This window comes from Odontesthes bonariensis, chromosome 21 (assembly GCF_027942865.1).
Source record: "Odontesthes bonariensis isolate fOdoBon6 chromosome 21, fOdoBon6.hap1, whole genome shotgun sequence".
Classification (NCBI taxonomy): Eukaryota; Metazoa; Chordata; class Actinopteri; order Atheriniformes; family Atherinopsidae; genus Odontesthes; species Odontesthes bonariensis.
The window spans coordinates 24,957,824-24,979,790 of record NC_134526.1 but is presented as its reverse complement, the minus strand read 5'-3'; the positions used below and the strand labels follow the sequence as shown (position 1 = coordinate 24,979,790).

Genomic DNA, 21,967 nt, shown 5'->3' with positions numbered 1-21,967 from the left:
AAAGAAAAAAAAGGTTGTGGAAGGGGATGATTTTTTGCGCAATCTAAAACTCCAAAATTGTTCTTATGAATGGTTTTAAAAGGTAAACCTGAATTATAAAGCATGCATAAGTAGCGTTTTAACCACTCAGAAATCTACCTAACATGCCCCCAAAATGATGTTGTACTTTTTTATATATGAACGGCAAATTTGTTTTAGATCAAATAGAAGGAAATGTCATTTTGATTTGCATTTCTAAAGCAAATACCTTCACAAGCCTAAATATGTGAATTAATCTGCAGTCAAAAAGAGAGTGCTCGCAGAGCTTAAGAAGATGTTGAACCTGGCTTATTGTCAGAAAACATGCCCCCAACAAGAGAACTGTCTGATTCTAAAGCTCCTTTATAAAAGTCATTCAGCTGTGTCTAAAATTTTGAGTAAGAACAAACAAAATGGGAAAGTTGTGAAAGGGAAACACACAGGTCAACCAAGGAAGACGTCAAAGTGTCAGGACAGGAAACTCAAAGCAAATGCCTGAAACCAGCTGAAGGAAATGGGATTTCCATCCAGAGAAGCCAAACATAAACCATCACCAACACTAAATAACACCTAAACAGAAGAAAACAAGGTTACAGCGGGCTAAAGAGAAGCAGACATAGACTGTGGATGATTATATTAAAATGATGATCAGTAATGTATCGCCAAGGGCGTAGGAATGAGTTTAACATTGGGGGGAACATATCGGAAACCTGACAGATATAAAATTATTTTTGGACAGGGATGTGATGCTAAAACTTTAATTTGTTGCAGGTCCAATGAAACATATACAGATGACTGCCTGAAGATAACAAACTTCCACGATCAACTCTGGTGTGGGGTTGATGTCAGGTAAAGGACATGGGAGGATGGCAGTCATTACCTCTACAGTAAATGCACAGGCGGACACATTCCTCATTCCATCAGTACAAACCAGGTGTGGTGGTGATGAGCTCATTTTTCAGGATGATAATGTCTCAAGCCGCAGAGGAAAGAGCATTCGTTTTCTTTTGTTTTGGAAAGACATGTCAACTCAATGACATGGCCAGCAAACAGTAAATGATCCATGACAAGGCTCCATCCTGTGAACCCGGATCTGTCAAACGTTACACAAGGAGGTTGAAACCAGATTGATGAAAACGTTGTCTTTTATTCGTGAAGCCTGTCAGAGTTTTAGAGGATGGTTGGTTCGTGATTTTTTTCCCCCTCTAGTTGTTGTGAAAAATGACTTACCATTGAAAAGCGTGTTTTACAAAAAACAGAATGTTAAGCTGTTATATGGAATCATTTTGAGTAATATTTCTGGATGTTTTTCTCCAAGTGTGGTGAATTTAATTTTGCCAGGGGGTCACCAACTACTGAACAGAAACTGTAATTTCGGCTAAAAACTCTGTATACACACGTCAAAATAATATCTGGTGTAAATAATTATCTTTCATTATTCCCAGGAGTTACAAATGACATGGACCCGGCGTGACATTTAGAAATATCGTCTTTATTGAGAATGTAAAGAAAAGCACAGAAACACCAATTTCAACAAGCTTACCATGTATCAGACAAATCAGTTTTCCCTTTTTTTTTTAAACAAAACATTTACATCTATCAGTGCCTCAGTCTACATATACATTAATTATAAAAGAAAACCCCTCAGAGAAGATTGATGATCAAACTACCAGAGCGACGTTATCTGGTACGGATGCTGCCTCTGTGGATTCTTTTTGTGTATATTCAACCTTTCCTCAGCTGTTTAGCATACCTCTCGGCTGTCATTATCACACCAAATCCCTCACATTCAGGGCAGTAGTCTCTGTAAGAAAATGTAAGTTACATTCATGATCATGGTTACACTGTGTGACCATCTCCACTACTTCAGGACAAGCACACTGCACAGTATGGTATCACAACAGTAAGATCTGTGTTTAATAAGCAACTAATGCACAGATTAAAGTCAGCTAGTTGGTTGATAACAGTAGCAGGGTGGTGATTTATGTTATGTTTTTCACTAAAGTCATGAAAAGTACTGTGAAGGTTAAGGATGACATATTGGATTCATGCACATGGGCTGAGACTGCGGGGCTTCTACTGCATGCAATATTTCAAACACGTCATATCGTAATGTTGAGTGATACGTTTAGCTGAATCATACAAAGCAAATTCTCTGTAAAAAAAATCTAATCAACTTTCCTTAGCTGGTAATTAAACATTGGTCCAACAATAGTGGGATATATCAATCGATGAAGACAGAGCCCTTGCAAAAATAAGTATTTTACCTTTAAAAGCTCTATTATCATTCAATTGTATCTTTATTGGTCATTTCATGGCTATTCAATCAAATCAAGATGCTATTAAAAGTGTTACAAGCTTTTAAGTCTCTCTAAAAGCAGTATTGTTTAAAATCACTGAGATATGTGATGGTGATAATGTGACCTTAAGTTTGTGTGTTAAGTTGAGTTCGATAAGCTTAGGTTACAACTCCATTTCAAGGGTTTGTTTTTGTGTATTGGAAACTAGACAATTATCTCTAAACACGTTGCCGTCTATCATCATCTACAAGCCGCTCCCACTCCCTTCCACATCTTCAATCTCGACTGAGCGCTTGCGCAGCACAGAGTTTCCCTTTCGGCCGACCTTTCCCTGCGCAGGCAGCTTGGTCTTGCATGGGGCTCGGTACTGAGGCAGGCCGGTCTTGGTAGTATCCAGTTCCTCCGGGTCGTCCTGCTGGGCTCTGAGGGCAGCAATCACGTCTTTGTCCGAAGGGCTGAGAGTCAGGCAACCGCAGGGGCGACCCTCTACCCCAAACTCTCCGGACTCTCCCACTTCCTGTGGGTCGTCTTCCACTGTCATGAAGGCGTCACCCCACAGACTCTCGCAGAGATCCCTGCCATGCTGGTACATCTGCGGACCAAACACAAGTGAAGAGTTGAAGAGAAAAAGTGGGCCATCTCATGGCTTCATCGCCTCGATCAAAAGGTCTCCAATGCAAAATGTCTCGCATGCAAAATGTCTCAAATGTAAAATGTCTTGCATGCAAAATTCCACCTTTTTGTGGAAGATACAGTTAACCATTCACACACATTCATACAGTGCTACTACTGATTGGTGGATTGCTGCTTTATCTCCTGTCCCACAACCTCTCTGTCAGCTATCTTGTGTTTTCAGGGCTTTGAATCTGAGTCAGCATCTAAGCATCAACACCTCTGATTCTGATTAATCATTTTCTTTCTTTTACCTTTATCCAGTAAAAAGTGAGGAAACTGACATGGAAATTGGGTTCTTTCTTTAGAATGAACTCCCGTCTTTCTATTTTTGTCTGAGCTGGATTAAAGAGATGCCATCTACACTCGTGGATCTATGCAATGCTTACACACATTGGATACTGTGTGTCATGAATCAGAGGTCCGTCGCAAACCTTAAACACCTCCCACATCACTGCACGTTCTGTGCTTGGGTTGGATGGTATACTCTGTCCTGCCATAAACTAAATTTTGGCATATTTCTTTTAAGTACAAAGCCAATCTCAGTCTCCTTTCATCTGACATACAGATCTACATCCTTTGGAAAAGTGCAGGGAATGATCACCTTATAAGCTTGTACTGAAATGAGAAAAAAGAGCATTTAAATATGCTGCTTCCTACACTTAAATTAAATATTTTGGGATTCAGCTCAACCAGCTTTAAATGCTATGGATGCCTAATATAGCTCCTGTTTTGAACTGCGATGAATACTATAAAAAACTATGTTTCCATTTGTATTTCAGTGGATTGAAATGATTTTATTAATTTGGGAATTTTGGAAAGTTTGAGGGTGGACATTTTTAGAAATGCAGGATCATACTTATTATGCACTGCAAGAACAGGCGGCGACGTGAGACTTGATCTCACTGAAAAGGCAAAAACATGAAGGATCGAAGCGATAGCGAGATAAGCAACATAAAACAATAAGAATAAACACTGATGTGGCTTTTCCCAAATTGAATTAGCTGACGAAGAAGTTGCTTGTTGTCTCCACCACAGGGGATATACAGTAGATGTTAATTGTTATTAGATTGTAGGTGGATAGCATTTGAGATGGTTGCTTTCTTCAATTTGACCACTAGATGTCAGCAATGGTTACACACTCTTACTTTAAGTAGCATGATGGTTAATGTTTGTCAAATTTTCACTGTCACTGATATTTACAAGTCCAGGCTTATTTTGTATTTGATACTGTAAACAAATTTTATCTGCAATATTATGAAATCTGCTGCAGATCTGAGCTGCTGCCTGTTTTGGCCCCTGTCTCTCAGCATGAGATTTGAAATCCTAAGAGCCTTTCCTGATTAAATAAAGGTTAAACAAAGAATCCCTATCTGTAATCAGTGGCAACATGGAAATCTCAGGATAGCTTTATACAACTTTGACCTGAGTACAGCTCCTAAGCTTCATCACAGACAACACCTGTTGACATTAAACTGGCACGTTTGCGAAATTGAAGCCAGCAGCACTTGCATGGTGCATGACTAAGTTGTGTAGGACGAGTAGGATCTCAGATTTGATTGAAAGGAGGACGCTTGATTACGTTACATGTAATCAAAATAAATATTGACAGATGTACATGCAATTTGTGCCACTTTGAATTTGCAATGTTTATATCAAAGTGTTAAATCCTGGTAAACTTGCCATTCAATTGTGGTCCAAATTTCCACTTTGAACTGAAAGGTGGCTGCCATGCTGGACAGTGGTTGATAGAGAGAATGCTACAAAAGAAAAAGCACTGTGTCCTCATGCTTCTCCATGCCAGCCTGCACCTTGCTGTATCCACTGAAATAAATGAAATTATTTTGCCCTCTCTCTGGCCTTGAAAACACTTTGCCTCTGCCAGGTGTTGGAGGGGTCAGCTTACACCTGGCAGCTGCTCTCATGAGTGGCTTTTGTCACCAACATTGAGTGCAAATAAAAGAAAAAAACTTGCTCTTGTGTCTGTAGGACATCTCTAGCATGCCCCACAGAGTGGAAAGACAGCTTAAACTAATGAGACAAGCGACTGCCATCACCTTTTCTATTGCTCTCTGACAGCATATTCATTACAGCGTCCAGCTTTTGTAAAGTTACTCTTTGAGGAAAAATCCAATTATAGCTGACATTAGCTTTATGGTTTCTGGAGCATCACAATTTGTATTCCCTTTTAACGAGACAAGTGGCTATTAAAGGGGATGATGCATAAAGGTACAAAATCCCAGATTAAGCTGTTTAGCTAGAAACAGTCAAGAAAGCAAATCAGTAAAATTTCAGTGACACAAACACACACACACACAGCTTAATAATTCCCCAAATCCACTCTGTCCCCCCACAACATTTTCTATATTTTGCTTACTCCTGTGCTCATTGTAACCCTCTCATAGAAACTGTTTCTCTGCTACACACCCCCACTCCAAGGTCTGCCTCCTTTCATCCTCCAATCTGTTGGGGGATTAAGACGCAGTCACACAGGGGCCTCTGAGAGGAAGAAACTGTAATATGTTTACAGTGTTCAAAGGACAAAGAGGATGATGGCTATTTCTCTTAGCTACATATGCTCTCCGTCTGACACTTTGCACTTATCACATTGGCCAAAACAAGACGCACTGTAGCATACACACACACACACAAATATTAACGTCCTTCCTCGGGCAGACTTGGTTTGCTGCCAAAGTTAATTCAGTGCAAGCACAAGTGGCTTTCGATGACACGCTGTGATCGAATAAGGAAGATAAGAGATACTTCCCCAGGCTCTGTGTTGTCCTTCCCTTCCTTTTTCTTACTTAATTATGCCCTCCTGAAACCTGTGGCACTACACATAGTGTACAGAAGAAAAAAGAAGACAAAAACAACAGCCCAGCCTCAACGAGAAAAGGCTTGTCCAAAGCCTAAAACCCTAGCTTGCAAATCATGAGATGGTTATGCATCCCGTAGGCTGTTGTTGTCTATCAGGCAGTGTTGCGAATCAGTTAACTCTTGCAAAGGGACTGCTGGTTCACAAAGGTACATGGATCAGCACCTCCCACCATCCTCTCAAACTTACTTATGAGAGTTTGTGGCCATCTACACACAGGCAATACGTGAACTGCTATGTCACAATCTGTCGTGACATCGGGTTGGAAATAGGCACAAACTCCTGCTTAGAGCGCTCATCAACGACAGTGACAGTGTTAGCCAAGGGAGTTGGTAGTTTTGACACTGTAAATTTATGTTTATCGTTTATCTTATTGAAAATAAATGTAGAGAATTTAGAATATCAAGACCCCATGTTTTCCTAGAGAAACTGCAAATTCAAAATCCGCCAACAGATGCTGATAATATTCTCGAATAAACTGCAGTTTGTGAGATTCAACATTTGAAAGGATAGCGATCACAGACCAAAGATTACCTTGAATTGATGGAATGAATGAAATTCTACAAGGAAGAAAACGAGCAAGAAGAAAAAGAAGAAAAAAGAACTAAAATGATTTTGTATATTCCTATATATTTCTCTTCTAGGCAACTTTTTTTTAATTGACTGAATAAGAATGCATTCACAATGATTTGGACTTAATTGGATTGAATAATCTGATTCCCATTGGACTTTACTAAACCTGTTTACTTTCTCTTTAAAGTGCCTTGAGATTACTTTATGAATTGGCAACTTTATGAATGAGCTAAAATAAATTGAGCTGAAACTGAATTGACTGATTTCTTCCCAGCACATGATTATCTTTAGCTGAGGAACAAAGGATTACCCTCTGGGTTATGCCAGAGAAGAAAAGGTGTGCTTTATAGTTACAATTGCTGCAATGGCACACGATGGTTGGGAACAAAGCTGGCAAGCATATCTGAGAAAAAGTCCTGCTTACAGTTTAAGTCTTCATAAACTGTATTTCTTTTATAATCATACGTACTATAAAACCAGTAATTCTCTGTATGTAATCCATGGATGCCACTCTGGCAGCGCCGGCATGCAGTACAGCCATGGCTGCTGTTTGCAGACCTCTTTCCCAGAAAATCCGAGGCAGAGAGAGTCTAATACTGAGATGAATAAGACCTTGGCTGGCAAAAGATGTAACTAATGACTACAAAAAGAGAGTGAGACGGAGAGTGCCAGAGGGATTTTTGCATGCAGCGAATGTGTTGCTTTGTGTTCCTTTAAATGTATTCGCTTGATGTTATGCAAACTGTCATCTACTGCAGTTAGCATTTCACAAAGATCGTCTGTGTCTGTTTTTGCTTTACAGTCTCACACATACACCCACATCAGGTGAGATGGGGCTGTGAGAGGTTCTAAAGTGAGGCCAGACGGATGAACGGTCGCTGATCTATGCATGTTTGCAGTTTTGCTTTCCCATGCAGCATGTCTGAGGTGAACTCAAGTGCTTTAGCTCAGACCACAAAGCAGCCCTCTGTGAAATCTCCCATCTCTGCTGGCTGGAGGGAAAAAAAAAACAACCGCATTAATGATGCTACCCCCAAAAGTGTGAGAGACTGCCACTTGTTTGTGCGCTCTCTCTAAGAGGGGTGAGCTGTTCATTTGTGCTGATTGCTTCCACTTCCTTCAAATTGTATTCATGAGCTGTTTAATACACTGATTTTAGAGCTGCTTACATTTCTTGGAGCCTATTTGCGGCATTAGCGGTGCCCCACATGAAAATGGGCCAACACAGGGACACAGACGCACGTCCACGTACACACACTCCCTCACTGATATTCTCTCTTTTTGGTCCCTCTTTTACCACAAATTTGTCATTTCCGCGTTTGGTCCAATATCCAGTAGAGTTATTAGAAGGAGGAGAGAATGAAGGATATAATTAGGGGCAGTAAAAACAGGGAGAAAAGAGAGAAAGTCGCACACTCCTATCGGATTGACTGTCGCCACGACAGTGTGATGTGTGAGAGTTGCCGGCCTCAGGTGCGCACCAGCCACCACCTACACTCTGCTTCTTTTTAAATCACCCAGCTGGCCTCTGCCCAACGATGCACGACCAAACTCTTTCACGCTCCAGCCCACAGCGCCGCCCTGCACTGTTAACCCTTCACTTAACCACGCACACTGCGACACCATTTCAGACTGTCGACCAGGAGCATGCAACTCAGATGACAATGAGCTCAGTCAGAGGGATTCAAACCAATGACTCGTCCTCAGATGGAGTAGCTTGGATATGAATACACTCTCACAAATACTACAGTACAAAAAGAGCTGGTTACGCTCCACTTTTATATATAAGTTTAGCCTGTCAGCATAGCTAAAGCTGATAGGAACATATTTATGTTTATGGCAGAAGCTTTTATCCAAAGCAACTTACAGGTAGGGTAAGAGGGTCTTGCCTAAGGACCCCTACTGGAGGTTATTACCTTTTGTAGAGGGGATTTGAACCCAGGTCACCTACATGAAAGGTGGCAATCTTACCACTACACTATTCAGCCAACAGGATGGATCTTTAGTTTATTTACTTGTGATTTAGGATATTTAGTTGTGATGGTATTTGGTCATAGATAAAAGTACTGAAGTAGCACAAAATGTGCTATAGTTGAATTACGTACCTGCTGATACTGAACACAGGTTCCAGTGCAGTTCTGTCCCCTCGGGTCTCTGGCCCAGTTACGAGCACATGTCATGTCCATCCTGCAGGCATCAAACCTGAAGAAACATAATTCAACATAAAAAATCTTAAATGGCAAAACCTCCTAACCTCTTGAATATTTGTTTCCCTGATAGAACCAGTTTTTATCATTTGGGGAAGTTTGTGTTTTTAACTCTTTAAAAGTTAGATTAGAGGACGGAAAGTTCATTACTTTCACGTCTGTATGCTAAATATGATGCTACATGATTAGCAAAGATTAGCAGAAAGACAGAAAATAGACAGAAAAAGCTTGCATTAGCTCTTGAAGTGAGGCTTCCATTTTTTAAGTGGGGGTTGTGGGAAGTCTTTTAGTACTTTAGGTACTATGGGTACTCTGTACTATGAGTGTCTGAACTGCATTAGATAGCAATCAGACTGCTCTCAGTTTAGGGGATCGGAGAGGGGAACTGATGGGTGAGACAAACTAGCAACTGGTCAAAACAGTGACAGGAAAAGAGTGAATTTTTGCTATCTGAAAAACTCAAGCCTCATAAACTTACAGCAGTATGAACAAACATTACATTATGGATTTTTACACCACTTCACTTTGGCCTTAGACAAGTATTTACATTAGCAACATCTTTTTATCAGCTGAAGAACACCTGTGTTGCATTGGTAGTGTGCAGCCACAGTACAATCGACAATTGATTGTTGGCTGTGCACAGCCAAGTTATAAAAAAATCACATTATAGCATTCGTTCAAAGTTTACGAGGTCTTGTACGTATTTTTAGCCAGTGCTAGCTTGACTAGCCCATGATGATTCCTCCCTAATTCCCCAAACTAAGAGCGCTCTGAGTGCTGTCTATTACAGCTAAGACACTGATTGCTAAATATTTTACACAACCCTCAATGGAATATGCCTTCAAGCTCCACACTGTACATTTTATTTCTTGTTTGAGTAATCAGCCCACATTTCATCCAAAAAATAACAAAGCTGTAGTTTTATGAGATATGTGAAACATCACTGCTAGTTTTATGATAATCAATGTAAGAGATTTTAACCATAATTTGCCTTTTGTGCGATGAAAAATTGACAATACAAACAGTCGCAAAATATCATCCTTGTAATATCATTTTTTAAACGACATCTAAAGGGAAATCCCATTTTAGCATAGTAAAACATGCATTCTGTGTCTTTCAGATCTCTTCTCACATGACATCTTTCCAGCTAATTGCACCTGTCATGATGATGGATCTGACTGCCCCTAATGCAAAGAGTGCAGCAAATCCTAATAAAACCACACTGCAGCATACCACAAAAGATTATCTGCTCTAAAATGTAACACGGTGATACACTTTCCAAATTGTAGCTGGTGTCAAAGAAAACACATCTGATATTAAATATTTACAATTACTCCTGGTTATGAGTTGCATGTATTAACTTAATGCCAAACCTTTAATAGGCTTCAATACTACAACGTTTCCCATATGACAAGCCTAATGTGGGGTTATGAGGTTATATAGAGACTCTGGAAACACTGACCTCTTAGCGTTTTGCTGACAATATAACTGCATAAAACAAGGTGCTGTTTTTATGGTTCGGATTTTGTACATCTTTAGCGTTGCAGGTGCGGGTGGGTGGATTTGTTCCATTTGGATTAAGCCAGTTTAGCTCTTCTGACATTTTGTGCCAAACTAAGACAACATACTTCTGGGAGTAACTTGATAGAATCTTTACAAATGTAATAATCATATGTTTCCTCTCATCTAACTCTTGGAAAAACATAGAAAAAGTCCTATTTTTCAAAATGTCAAACTATTCTTTCAGACGTATCTTTTGCTCATACAGTGTAAGAATACATCTATGAATCGTGCATTTAACTAATGAGAGTTCATTATCCATTTCTCGTTTTTTTGTCACGACTACTCAGACAAAAGGATTTGTCTGGATGTTAAAATCATCCCCATGAAATGACATTCTCATTGACATATTACAAGATTATTCCACGTCTTTAACACAGCAAACTTGAGAAAAGAAAATAGTGGTTCTCTTGTTGTTCATGACTCCAGCATAGATGCTCAGCGCAGCTGTTTTACAACGAAAGGACCTGACATAACTATGGTCTTACCTGCGTCATACACTTTGATATTGTTTACTGGGTACTTTGTCTTGGCACAGAATGCTGTTGTTACCCAATATAGTAATGTCTCCCTTGACAGTCTTATATGTGTAGAATGACAGGTACTGATTCTGAGTTAGATCTGCTTGGCTGTGTATTTGGCAGCCTCACCAATCACGGCAGAAGCTGTGGCAAAGTGGCACAGCCTGGATGTACGAGCGGCGATGAGGATGAGGCCAGCGGGAAGCATCAGGGGAGCAGCGGTAAAAACATGACACACGCTTCAAAAAGCCTTCACACCTGTGGAAAGAAAAGGAACGGGTTTGTACCAACATGATGCACAGTATAGCGGAGACTGAATTCAAACGCTTACCGAACCTGACTCAGCACAGCTGGTCAAGGCAAAGAAAATAAAAATGTTGATTAGTATTATGCAGTATGTGTGTGCCCAGGTTTTGCTGTTATTACCTTACTGCTGTGTTTGCTATTCCTTTATATGTGCAAGTAGCCTTTGAGATTAAGTCACGCGGTGTTCCATTTCCCAGTTAGGTAGTTGAGAATGAGACCCAGCCGGATTTGCTCATTGTTGTGCTAACTGACCAAGCCAGCTATTTTTAGCAACAGAAGCTAAAAACAAGGTAATGCATTGTATTTTGCACAAACATAATAATGATGTGCTGACTGAAAGAGTATGGACAACACTGTATCAGATACAAACTAGCAGATGTGCTGATGAGCTTTTTTTTTTTTTTTACACCAGTAAAAAATCACCACTTTTTATGGGTGGGGCAGCCTTTCTAGATTTTGGGGCTGGCGAAGTTCCTCTAACTTTTCGAGATCTATCAGCTTCATGTTCAACCTCTGTTAAATTCAAAGTCTGGTGCTTGACAGGTTGTGGAAATTGGGTCTTTGAATATTTTTTTCCAGAAAGCAACAGACCGCCGTGACTGAGATTACTGATAAAGTGAGAGGAGTGGTATAAGAAGGCAACGTAGGAGAAAATAATTAACCAAAAAAAAAAAAAAAAGCTAAAAGACTGCATAGAGCTGTAACAATCAATAAATCATCTAATGGATTAGATTTTTCATCAGATATGATGATCAACAGTACTGATCATTGCCCCTATACAGAAATTGAAGGGGACCAGAGGGATGGGTAAGACTTACTCAGGGCTCAGAGGCCCACACTTGTCCCAGGGTTCATTCTTATTGCTCATGGAGGGAACATGGGCAATATCTTGGATGCCTTCTTCGGTGCAGCAGCTATCTGCAACAGCAAGGACAGAAAATAACATTTCAGATCTTTCTTCTTGTCATCAACTTCAGTCTTTTTTGTTTTAGTCTTTCGTCTTAAGACATTTTCATCATTACTCCACTAATCATACAGGGTTTCAAAAGCGAACACTCACTATCGGCATACAGCCCACACTCGGTCAAGTGCTGTTCGGGGCTGGGCGTGGCCTTGTGCTTGCCGTCTTGAAGACACACCCCCTCTGAGCGTGTTCCGCCAATCAGCGCAGCCATCAGACAAATGCAAATTGGTAGCGAAAGGGGAGAGGTGACACCCATGTCTGCAGACACAAACAGGTTTGGAGATGAGTTTAACACAGTGATAGGGTATTATCAGCAGTAGCAAAACAGATTACATGCAATAAAACACAATTGTTATAAATCAAACGTCAAAAAATCATAATCAAAGCTACTTCCATGCCTCCACGGGGACAGTCATTATGGTATCATTATTGTTTATTGGGTTCAGAGAGTTACAGAGAACCCCAACAGCAGGATGATGACCTACTAGACAGGGTGAGCCTAATTAGCTGGGACTGAAGCACCGCGCTGAGATGGATGACATGCGTAGTCGTTTAATCTGACGAGCGGCTGCGGGCTAACCTACATACAAGTAGCACGACTTAAACAAATCTGTCTGGACTTGGCCGCGTGGCCCCGAACGGATGGGTTTGGCCCCGATTTTTACACTTGTGAGACCCATAACACATTTCAAAGGCAGAATATTTGAAATATTACAAATATAAAGCCTAAGATACTCACAAGGAATTTTTCATACATCATCCCACTGATGAAATGATGTAATTTAACTAAACCAGCTGACCGAAACTGGCATGAAGAAACAATCTAAACCCAGCAACTTATTTCATATGTTGCATAATTAGACTGTATCCATGGAGATCCAAAAGTGAAAATTCAGCCTAATGAGCTACAACTTAACGATTAAGAAAGGTGAATCTGTTTTCATGAGTTAAGTTTAGAGACCCCAGACCCTTAAAGACAGATAAGCTATTTTGTCGACTGCAACAGGAAAATGACATTTTTATCCACTAAACATGTATTGTTTATAGTCTAATAATACAGAAGCAGCTACACCATTCACATCAGGTGGCGCGTCATCTCGCTCAGTTAAAAATCGTTCGTTTGATTGTTTGTTTTTGTACCTGCCGTGGGTGAAATGCTGCTCCGTTGCAAGTAGTTTCCTCTGTTGTTTCTCCGGTCGGTTGCTGTGGATCCAGCGGCTGCTACGCGGTGCTCTGTGCTCCGGTCTCCTCCTCTCTCTGTCGCTGTCTATGCGTCTCTCTGCGCTGGCTGTGATCTCTGTTGCCCCGGGGGCCACTGTTCGCTACTTTGTCACCGGTTTATATGAAGGACATTTCAGTCCCTTCAACCAGCAGCCTCACCCCCTCCATCTGCCACACGCTGGGAAGTCCTCTCTATCTCTCTCCCCTCCCTCCCACTCTCTTGCACGCACGCACACACAAACACACGCATACACAGAAAAGACTGGGCTCCCTCCTTGTTAATCTCCCAATAGGATGTTTACCAAATCCTCCTTGTTGACAGCTTTCCTTCCAACCACCCAAGTATAGCTGTAAGGACGGAAACACCGAAATTAGATTTGTCAAATTGATTTAGGGTTAAAATAGCCCCAAATTTGATGCTTCGCCCTTCATTTTCAGAGGCTACAAAACAGGTGGTGCTGAGTCACACCTGTCCTCCCCAAGCTCTGTCTGTCCAATGGCACAGACAGGGAAACACACTGAGGTCAGGGCTTTTTCCAGATGACAGGGTCAGAGCAGGGTGTAGCTGAGATTTAATACTGTATGATATGCTTAGGGCACAGAACACAAATCTCTGTGGAACAAAATGCAGTGAACTCACTTGGAAGCTGCCACGAGAAGCAAAATCCCTCTTCTACTAAAGACAGAGTTCAGTTAATCTTTTTTTTCTGAATGGACTTCTTATGACACCTGTGTTCTTATGGCACCTGTGCCACTGAAAGTGGGTCAACGCAGTAGAGCATCATTGGCATCATCAGTTCTTCTGGCAAACGGTTCAGATATTCAAATTTGTTCAGTGTCCACCCCAAAGTACAGAACATGGTGTGTTATGTGGTCACAGGAGCTGTTTGCCCTGTTTGTGTGTTATTGCGTCTGGCTTCTAATCTCACCTTCCCTTGGACCTGTTGTGCCAACCTAATCCCTGGTTGGGTGAATCTCTCTCTGGCTCTGAGAGCCCTCTCAAGGCTTCTGGCCTTGAGAGCAGATGGAGAGTGTTGTGTGGCCTAGATACATTCGCCTCAAAGCAAGACTGTGAAACTGGTGACATGTCTTAGACATGATTGCTTTTGGCAACAGAAGCAGGAAGAGAGCGGATAGACTAGCCATCGAATAAACACACAGAATGAGTGCAGCTGAAATGGCCTCAGTGGAGATACGAACCAGATACGCACTACATGACCCAAAGGAGGAAACAAGGGCTTGCTTGGGGCCTGTTATCCACCAGACTGTTTCATAACTGCCGAGAGTCATCACAACTGAACACTTTATTTCTAGGGGTGAGAGCGCAGGAGCGAGAGGCATGCAGACAAACAGCTCTTCATCTGGTAATTAGAGGAGGAATAACGATATCCTTTGTGCAAGAGCTATTCAGGGAACTGAGAGAGGAAGGACAAAGCAGGCCAACAGAACCCTCTGTGCACCCTCGTTCTCATTTAACAAGGTTCGGACACTGCCTATGTTCGAGCTTTAGGCAGGCCTTCGGCTGGCATGCAATATTACCCATCCTTGTTGAGTCATTAACTGTTTAGAGCTTCTTTGATTTGTTCTACTGACCCATTTCTCCAAGATGGCAGACAGTCCGCCCAGTTAAAAACTGTTGGTGATGTTACAGGAGCAGTGGTGCAGATGTGTGACGCAATGACTTAAAATTGTCGTTCACTCGCGAAGCAAATCTGAAGCAAACTTTTGAAAGGCCACAAGCAATGGGAATCAGACATGTTTCCATTAACTGTTTTGAAGGGAATAAAGTAGGGTGCAGGGTGTTGCCAGAGGGTGGCGGTACAGGCTATGTTCGCTAATGGTTGTAATTCACTAGAAGAAGTAGTTGTCCTATCTGAAAACAAACCACAAGGACAAATACAACAACTACGATGAGCATCCACAAGAGGAACATGGAGAGAGCTCTTCCTCAGAATTTTTATTTATTTCATGGAATCTCTGGAATACTATGTCATATCTAGAAACTGACTCACATCGTTTTAAGCTTTGCCAGTTCAGATAAGATTTGCAAAGTTGTTTCCATGCGCCTATAATGAGTATCAAGTCCTCTTTGAAACAGGCCAAAACCACCCTTACATTAATTTGAAAACTTTTTGGACCATTAGTGGAAGTTATTTTTATTTTTCACCAGTGTCGTACACCTTTTCATATTCATATCTACTAGACGTGAAAGATGCCCACCTATTGATTACCTATCACACAGGCACCCGTGCTGTTGCAGGTGAATCGAAGAAAAAGTCAGCCAGTAAATTAACTGGTTAAAAATGCAATGGCATAGGTCTATATTTATGCTTGTCTCAAGATAAAAAAAAACATTAAAAGATAGTACACAGCACAGTGATTCTTACTAATCCATCCCGTGAAACTTTAACTTGTTTAAAAAGCAACCAGACTTCCTTGCTTTCTGTGGAAATTTTAGTATTTTCCATTATTTCCATTATTTTCTTCTGAGGAGATAAGAGGCTTTTATAATAATATCTTGCAAGAGAGAACAGCACTGTACAAGGTACAGAGCTGCTCTGACCACTGAGGCAAAAACAATTCGGTTATAATGCACTTTGTTGAATCATCGCTCCTTTGATATAGTTGAGCGTTCTGATCTACTTTTCCTCCCTAACTACAGTCAAGATTACCATCTTCCCTACCTATCCTCCTTAAAATACAGTTTTATCATATAACGAGCACACGATCACCTCAGGGAGGAAAAGAGAAAAACAGGTTGGTATCTTGCAGAAGGTCATTACAGGTTATACACAGTAACACTCAATACAATGCATCTAAGAATTTATTTTCCATAACACTTTCCTTCTCCCACCTGTGATATAATGCTGCTTTGTGCACTTTAGCTACATAAAGCTGCTTTTTCATTGTAGCTTTAGTTTTTGTTTTGGAGGGTTGTTTTAACATCTGGCAAAAGGACGAGGGTTGGACATTAGCCGGCTGGCTAGCACATCTGCAATAACGTAAATGATTATGCACTGCAGATGAAAAAATTGCTCAAAACACAATGACACGAAAAGATTGCTGTTATTATTTTCATAATTGCTGCGCCTTTAGACATGTTGTTTTGTTTTCTTTGACAGCGCTCGCACCATAGCTGTACTGGTGGTTTGGGTCTCAGATCTTCCTTCCAAAGCTCACCAAAAAAAAAATGTAACAGGTACATTTGTCCAAATGTCTAAAACATAGTAGCTTTTTTTTTAAAAGAGGCCCAGAAATAGTGAGATGGTAACTTTTATCAGTGCACCAGTCATCACCAGCCTGCCTGCTTGCCCCACAATGCCAGCTTGGAGAAATTTACCTTATCAGCTGCTTCCTGGATTTCTTGTTCCCCAATCCCAATCCCCAATCCCAATTCCCCAACTGATTGCTTTGAGATAATTTCCAGGCGGTCAATTTGGTTTAATTTAGTTTGCCTGGATTGAGTTGCATTATGTCTTTTTGAAATGTATTTTATTGTGAAAATATATCGTGCTTTCTATTTAATTGTGGTGTTGAAATGTTATATTCTTTTAAATGTCATGCGTGTTTTTTTATTTTAAATTTTGTGTCCTCAGAGACAACATCCATTTATTATAAGTATTTAGAATAGAATAGAGAATTACTGTTTGGGCAGTTATAGTAAATCATCAATAATCCGAATGCTCCACATCAACCTGAGTGCATCAAAGAAAGACAGCAAGTAAGCTGAGAAGTGATGGTGTCACGCAGAGAACAAAGAATGATGGTTGAAATTCATCGCTGCACAAGGTTCATGCCTTCACGAATAACTAAACCAATAGAGTATTTGACATAATCACTCTTTGCCTTCAAAACAGCATCAGTCCTCAGTTCACTTGCACACAGTTTCTCTGTGGATTTAAGCTGCTGCGATGTCTCTTCATGTAATCCCATCACCATGATGTCGCTGTAAAGAAAAATTTGAGCCCGGTCAGATATGTCCCCGCTGGAATTGCGTAATGGATTAAAATCCCCACATCTCAAGTGCATAGTTTTTGCACTGCTCTGTTGTAGGGCTTTATCAAAAGAAAGACCTGGCGTCTGTCATTGTAACTAGAAGGCTGTACATATGAAAATTTCAGCAACAAGGAGAGTGTGTGGCGAAAGAAATACTGTGACAATCTCATCTTTCCTTCTGATAGTGTTAAACCAGTAGGGTGTTTATATCAGGACTGTGACTAGTGGTGACGTTGAAGGCCCACTTGGAATCATCCAAGAAAATCAAAGTTGAGAAACACTGATCTGCTGCATGTTGAACATTGAAAACAAGAGCACGAGTGAGGGAGACAACAAAATCTGCTTCCTTATCTTGAGAAAATCCGATGTAGAGGAGCTAATCCTACACATCCTAAACATAGAAAAATCCTTAAGCTCATTAAAAGCTACTCGGTCATTTGGAACATTTTCAAGCATTCTAAACCAAGCAATCCATTGTTGAACTATTCAGAAATCTAAATACACCTCTCATATCTTTCTAGATTGTTTCAAAGCAGCCAAAGCAGCATTTTTTTTGTAATCTTTCAAAGTGGTTTTGAACATTAGATCTTATAGAGGGAAGAATCCTCACCAGAGCCCGGACCTCAATATTACTGAAGCAGTGTGGGATCAACTTGACAGAGAACAGAACAAAAGGCAGCCCACATCCAAAGAAGACCGTTGGAATGTCCTTTCAGAAGCCTGGAGAACTATTCCTGAAGACTACTTAAAGAAATGACAAGAAAGCTTGCCAAAGAGGGTTCAGGCTGTGTCGGAGAATAAAGGTGCTCATACTGATTATTGACTTTCAAGCCAATTAAAATGGTACAAACTCTGTTTTTTTGCCTCATATAATATATTTTCATTTATGTTTTGATATGTTTCAATAAATCAATGTGCCTGTTCACTGTTTTCATGTCAATATGTAAAGGAATCACGGGTGTTTCAAGACTTTAGAACAACATGGCACTTTGAAATATTTGATTGTAAAGGAATTGCCACTCTTGACTATTGACCATTTAGTTGTCAGGTATATTGCTGAATGAATGCCAAATTGTTGCTCTTTTTCTTGTTTTCTTCAAGAGATTACAGATTGTTTCAGATGTCTCTGACAGAACAAATTTCTTATTAAAAAGAATTACACAAGTCAAATGAAAAGTTCATTGTGAGAGCACCTTTGCTATTCTTTCCCTTTAAATCTGTCCTCTAAGACCTTTCTGTTTGCTTGCAACGCAGGTATTAGGTGACAATAAATCAATACACATCAGAATAGAAATCTGCTCGCTGGACTCTATTTCAGCATTTATTTCAGAAACAGTGTTGGATCCAGCATGGGCTTTTTTAAAATACAGAATACACACACACACACACACACACACACACACACACAAGCAATCCAATATTATGTCTAAAAAATAGGAAACTTCAATCCATTGTCATTCAAGTATTTACTTACAAATATACAAGGCAGCCTTTGGACAACACTTATAAAAAAATCCATCCTAATACAAAGGCAGTTATTCTGAAGTCTTGTTAGTCAGTGAGCTGTAGGGTATTTATAATTATTCTGTACATTTCTAATGACTTGGTTGAGTGGCGGCTCAGCTGGCAGAGACAGGCAGGCTCCTGTAGGTTGGTGGTTTGTTGCTGCTGGAAATCACAGCAGGGAGTAGTCTCAGTTCTCCACCCTGTGGCCACATGGCAGCACTGCATGCGAAATATTACCCACACATTTTCATTCATTTCTTGTCAGGACTACTGTTTGATTTAATGTAAAACCCATTATGAAACCAGATGATATGGTCCTCTGTACTCCCACACCTTCACAGGATAAATCTGAGAACAGTTAAGGGATCATTTTGACCCCTTCTGTTATTTCTGCCACTGTTGTTGAGAGAAGGCTGAGTCCAGATTTGCAATGAAGTCAGAGTTTCTAGTTGCCACTTGGTCTCAGTCTTCGTTCCTGGATGTTCTTCCCAAAGTTCATGGTCATGCTAGCAACAGCATATGTGGACAAGATCATGATGGTGCTCCTCACAAAATGAGAGGAAGCTCCCCTCATTAAGGGTAACCTCCAGCCCCGCCTCTGGAAGTGAGCATCTGCCGCCTCCGGTGTCTGAGCGATGGGCTCCATGGCTGCTACTTGGACAGAACTCTTCTTCAGCTCCTGGAGGTGCTGATGAATGCAAATGTCTTTGCTTCTCTCTGTTTGTCAGGGTGGTGGACGTTGTTTCTTCTTGCTGCAGCTCAGTGCACCTGCTTGCCTGTCTTCCAAACACGCCTCCTTTTCTACCCGGCCGTGGTTGCACACGTCAAATCCTCAGACTCAGCTTGGTGCCAGAGTGCGTCAACAGCAGCTGTGGGAGACTGGCAGGATGAACTAGGTCTGATCCCTGCAGTTCAAACTGTTCAGACACGACTCATTAATAGAACAGACAGAAGTTAGTAAGTCACCTTCTGTGCGCTTTAGGACAAATGCCAATCTAAAGCAAAGATTATGGCCTTTAAAAAGCAAGGCTTAGATTTATTTCCCCTAAATCGTAAACCATCACGATATGACCCTTCCAACATTCTGTTAAATTATTCACAGCCTATCAAAAGTGCTCTGTTTTGTTAAACCCTTTATAGATTCTATCTGAACTTTAAAAGAAAAAAGATAATTGTCGTTACTGTAAGTTTACAAAAGCCGAACCATCTTTCTGTTGAAGAGGCGCTGCAGTTGGTTTCACCGCAAAGCCAAAACCAAAACTCCAAATCTGTGCATAATGTCATGGAATGTCATAAAAACGGAAAACTATAGTGTAACATTCTGCAAATAATGTAATGAACACAAAGGCATCTGCATTTTGTGCACCTTCAGGCAACACTATGCATTCTGGTTTCTTCCCTTCAGAACGCTCATTTCTATATTTTGCCAGAAGAACAGCAAACAGAAGCGGCTGTTTTGCAAAAGCATACAAATAGACATGGAAATGGAGTATGAAAGACGAAAACAGAGTTCAGAATTTTTCCTATTTCTTAAAGACATTCCTTTCAGTTTCCTCAAGGACGCACTGCACATTATGCTGAGATATGGCCAGTTTTTGGCAAATAGCTCTTCAAGAATCTCCAAAATACTCTTTTATGTCTGTCAAACAAACTGGGAACAAATCATGTGTCTTTATGTGAGTCAGGCTGCCAATAACAAAGTACCTACAGAGTACAGTTTTAAAGGTTTTTTGCTAAGTTGTATGTTATGTGCTGAAACAACACTGGTTCATCCCCTAAGTTAGATTATTTTTTTTTGTTGTTAAGTGGCTTAACAAACAAAAAGACCCATTCCTCAGAAAATGGTCAGGTACAAGGACGGAACTGAAAATGATTGAAAAAGTAGCCAATGTCCAAAGAAAACTTTGGAGAACTATTGCTCAAGACCACTTTAAACTTTTATGAGAAAGTCTGGCTCATTGTAAGCAATATGAAAAGAAACGAGGAGTGGCTCAAGACTTTTGTATAGAAGTGTACAAAAGTGTACAAATTTACCTAGAGACTTTAGTTACAATTATTTATGTGTGTTATGCATAATACATCTGTGTCCTGTGTATTCTAATCTGTCATCAATGCTCTTATCATGCATACATGAGTACCAGTCCGCCACCACTGTTCACTGTGAAGCCAAACATAGAGTAGCATAATCAGTTTTCAAAATATTGACAAAATGCAAAAACTTTGTGATAATAGAGGTCATGGCAGAGTTGCTGTATTGGTTTACCTTAGATTCCACAGAGGCACAAAGTGGAAAGTGAGTGTATGTGCTGAATTTAAATGCAAGCCACATAAATATGGTTGACTGCTCCCTTACCCAATTTTTTCTACACTGAAATACAGCAAAGAGGACAATTCTAAAGTCAGAAACATTCATTAATTCATCCTGCAAATGTGCAATGAATATTTCAAGTGCATTCTTCACAGGATGTACCAGACAGATTTCCAGATATTTCACCAGCGACTCTACACATAATTGGCAGTGGAATCTCTTGTTGGTGACAGCAGGTGTCTCAGCTGTCTTTCCTTATCAGGCATCAAAGGGAATTTATGTCAGCCTATCATTTAAAAAAAAGCACATACCAGGACATCATGAAAAATCATCTAGTGCCAACTAAGATTAGATTAGATTAGCTGATTACAACCTATGATGAACAACCAGGCAAAACATGCCGGCAGATGCAGGGTGTGAAAAACTCACTCATCCATCACTGCTTCCATAGGAATTGAGAGGCCAGGAGCTGCTAATCAAATGTATTTGAATAATTGATCATCAGCAGGTCAAAGCAGAAGTTTTTGCAGTTTGCTGGATCTTCCCAGGAGTGGTCACCCCATAAGTTCACCCCAAGTCAGATCATGCAATGCTCAGAGAAACTACAAAAAAAACAAGAGCTACATCTCAGACTCTACGGGCCTCAGTTAGTATGTTGGATGTTAAAATTAGAAAAAGACTGAACAATTATGGCTTGTTTGGAAAGTTTGTCAGGAGAAAGCCTCTTTTCTCTAAAAAGAACATGGCAGCACAGCTTAGGTTAGCAAAGGTAGGTCTGTACAAACAACAAGGCCTCTGGAACAATGTCCTTTGGAGAGATGAAAAAGTGGAGATGCAGCCACAGGACCTGGACACCTTGCAGTTATTGAGTCCACCATGAACTCCTCTTTATATACAAAAGCATTCTAAAGTCAAATGTGAGGCCATCTGTCCGGCAACT

The 21,967-nt window shown here is 40.5% G+C and overlaps 1 protein-coding gene across 1 annotated transcript; it reads right to left on the bottom strand.

Moving 5' to 3' along the window:
* Nucleotides 1–1,489: 1,489 nt before the first annotated feature.
* Nucleotides 1,490–13,421, bottom strand: rtbdn (retbindin). Its single transcript, XM_075454497.1, has 6 exons — nucleotides 13,137–13,421; nucleotides 12,093–12,254; nucleotides 11,851–11,950; nucleotides 10,856–10,984; nucleotides 8,544–8,640; nucleotides 1,490–2,910 (listed from the first exon to the last, which is right to left on the bottom strand). The coding sequence occupies exons 2-6, from the start codon at nucleotides 12,250–12,252 to the stop codon at nucleotides 2,563–2,565; spliced, it is 834 nt and encodes a 277-aa protein (XP_075310612.1). The 5' UTR covers nucleotides 12,253–12,254; nucleotides 13,137–13,421; the 3' UTR covers nucleotides 1,490–2,562.
* Between the last annotated feature and the right edge of the window lie 8,546 nt (nucleotides 13,422–21,967).

Coding starts and splice junctions, on each gene's coding strand:
- rtbdn (XM_075454497.1), bottom strand. CDS start 12,252: ATGGGTGTCACCTCTCCCCTTTCGCTACCAATTTGCATTTGTCTGATG. Junction 11,951..12,092: donor GTGTGGGCTGTATGCCGATA/GTGAGTGTTCGC, acceptor TTGCTGTTGCAG/ATAGCTGCTGCACCGAAGAA. Junction 8,641..10,855: donor CACAGCTTCTGCCGTGATTG/GTGAGGCTGCCA, acceptor ATGTTTCTTCAG/GTTTGATGCCTGCAGGATGG.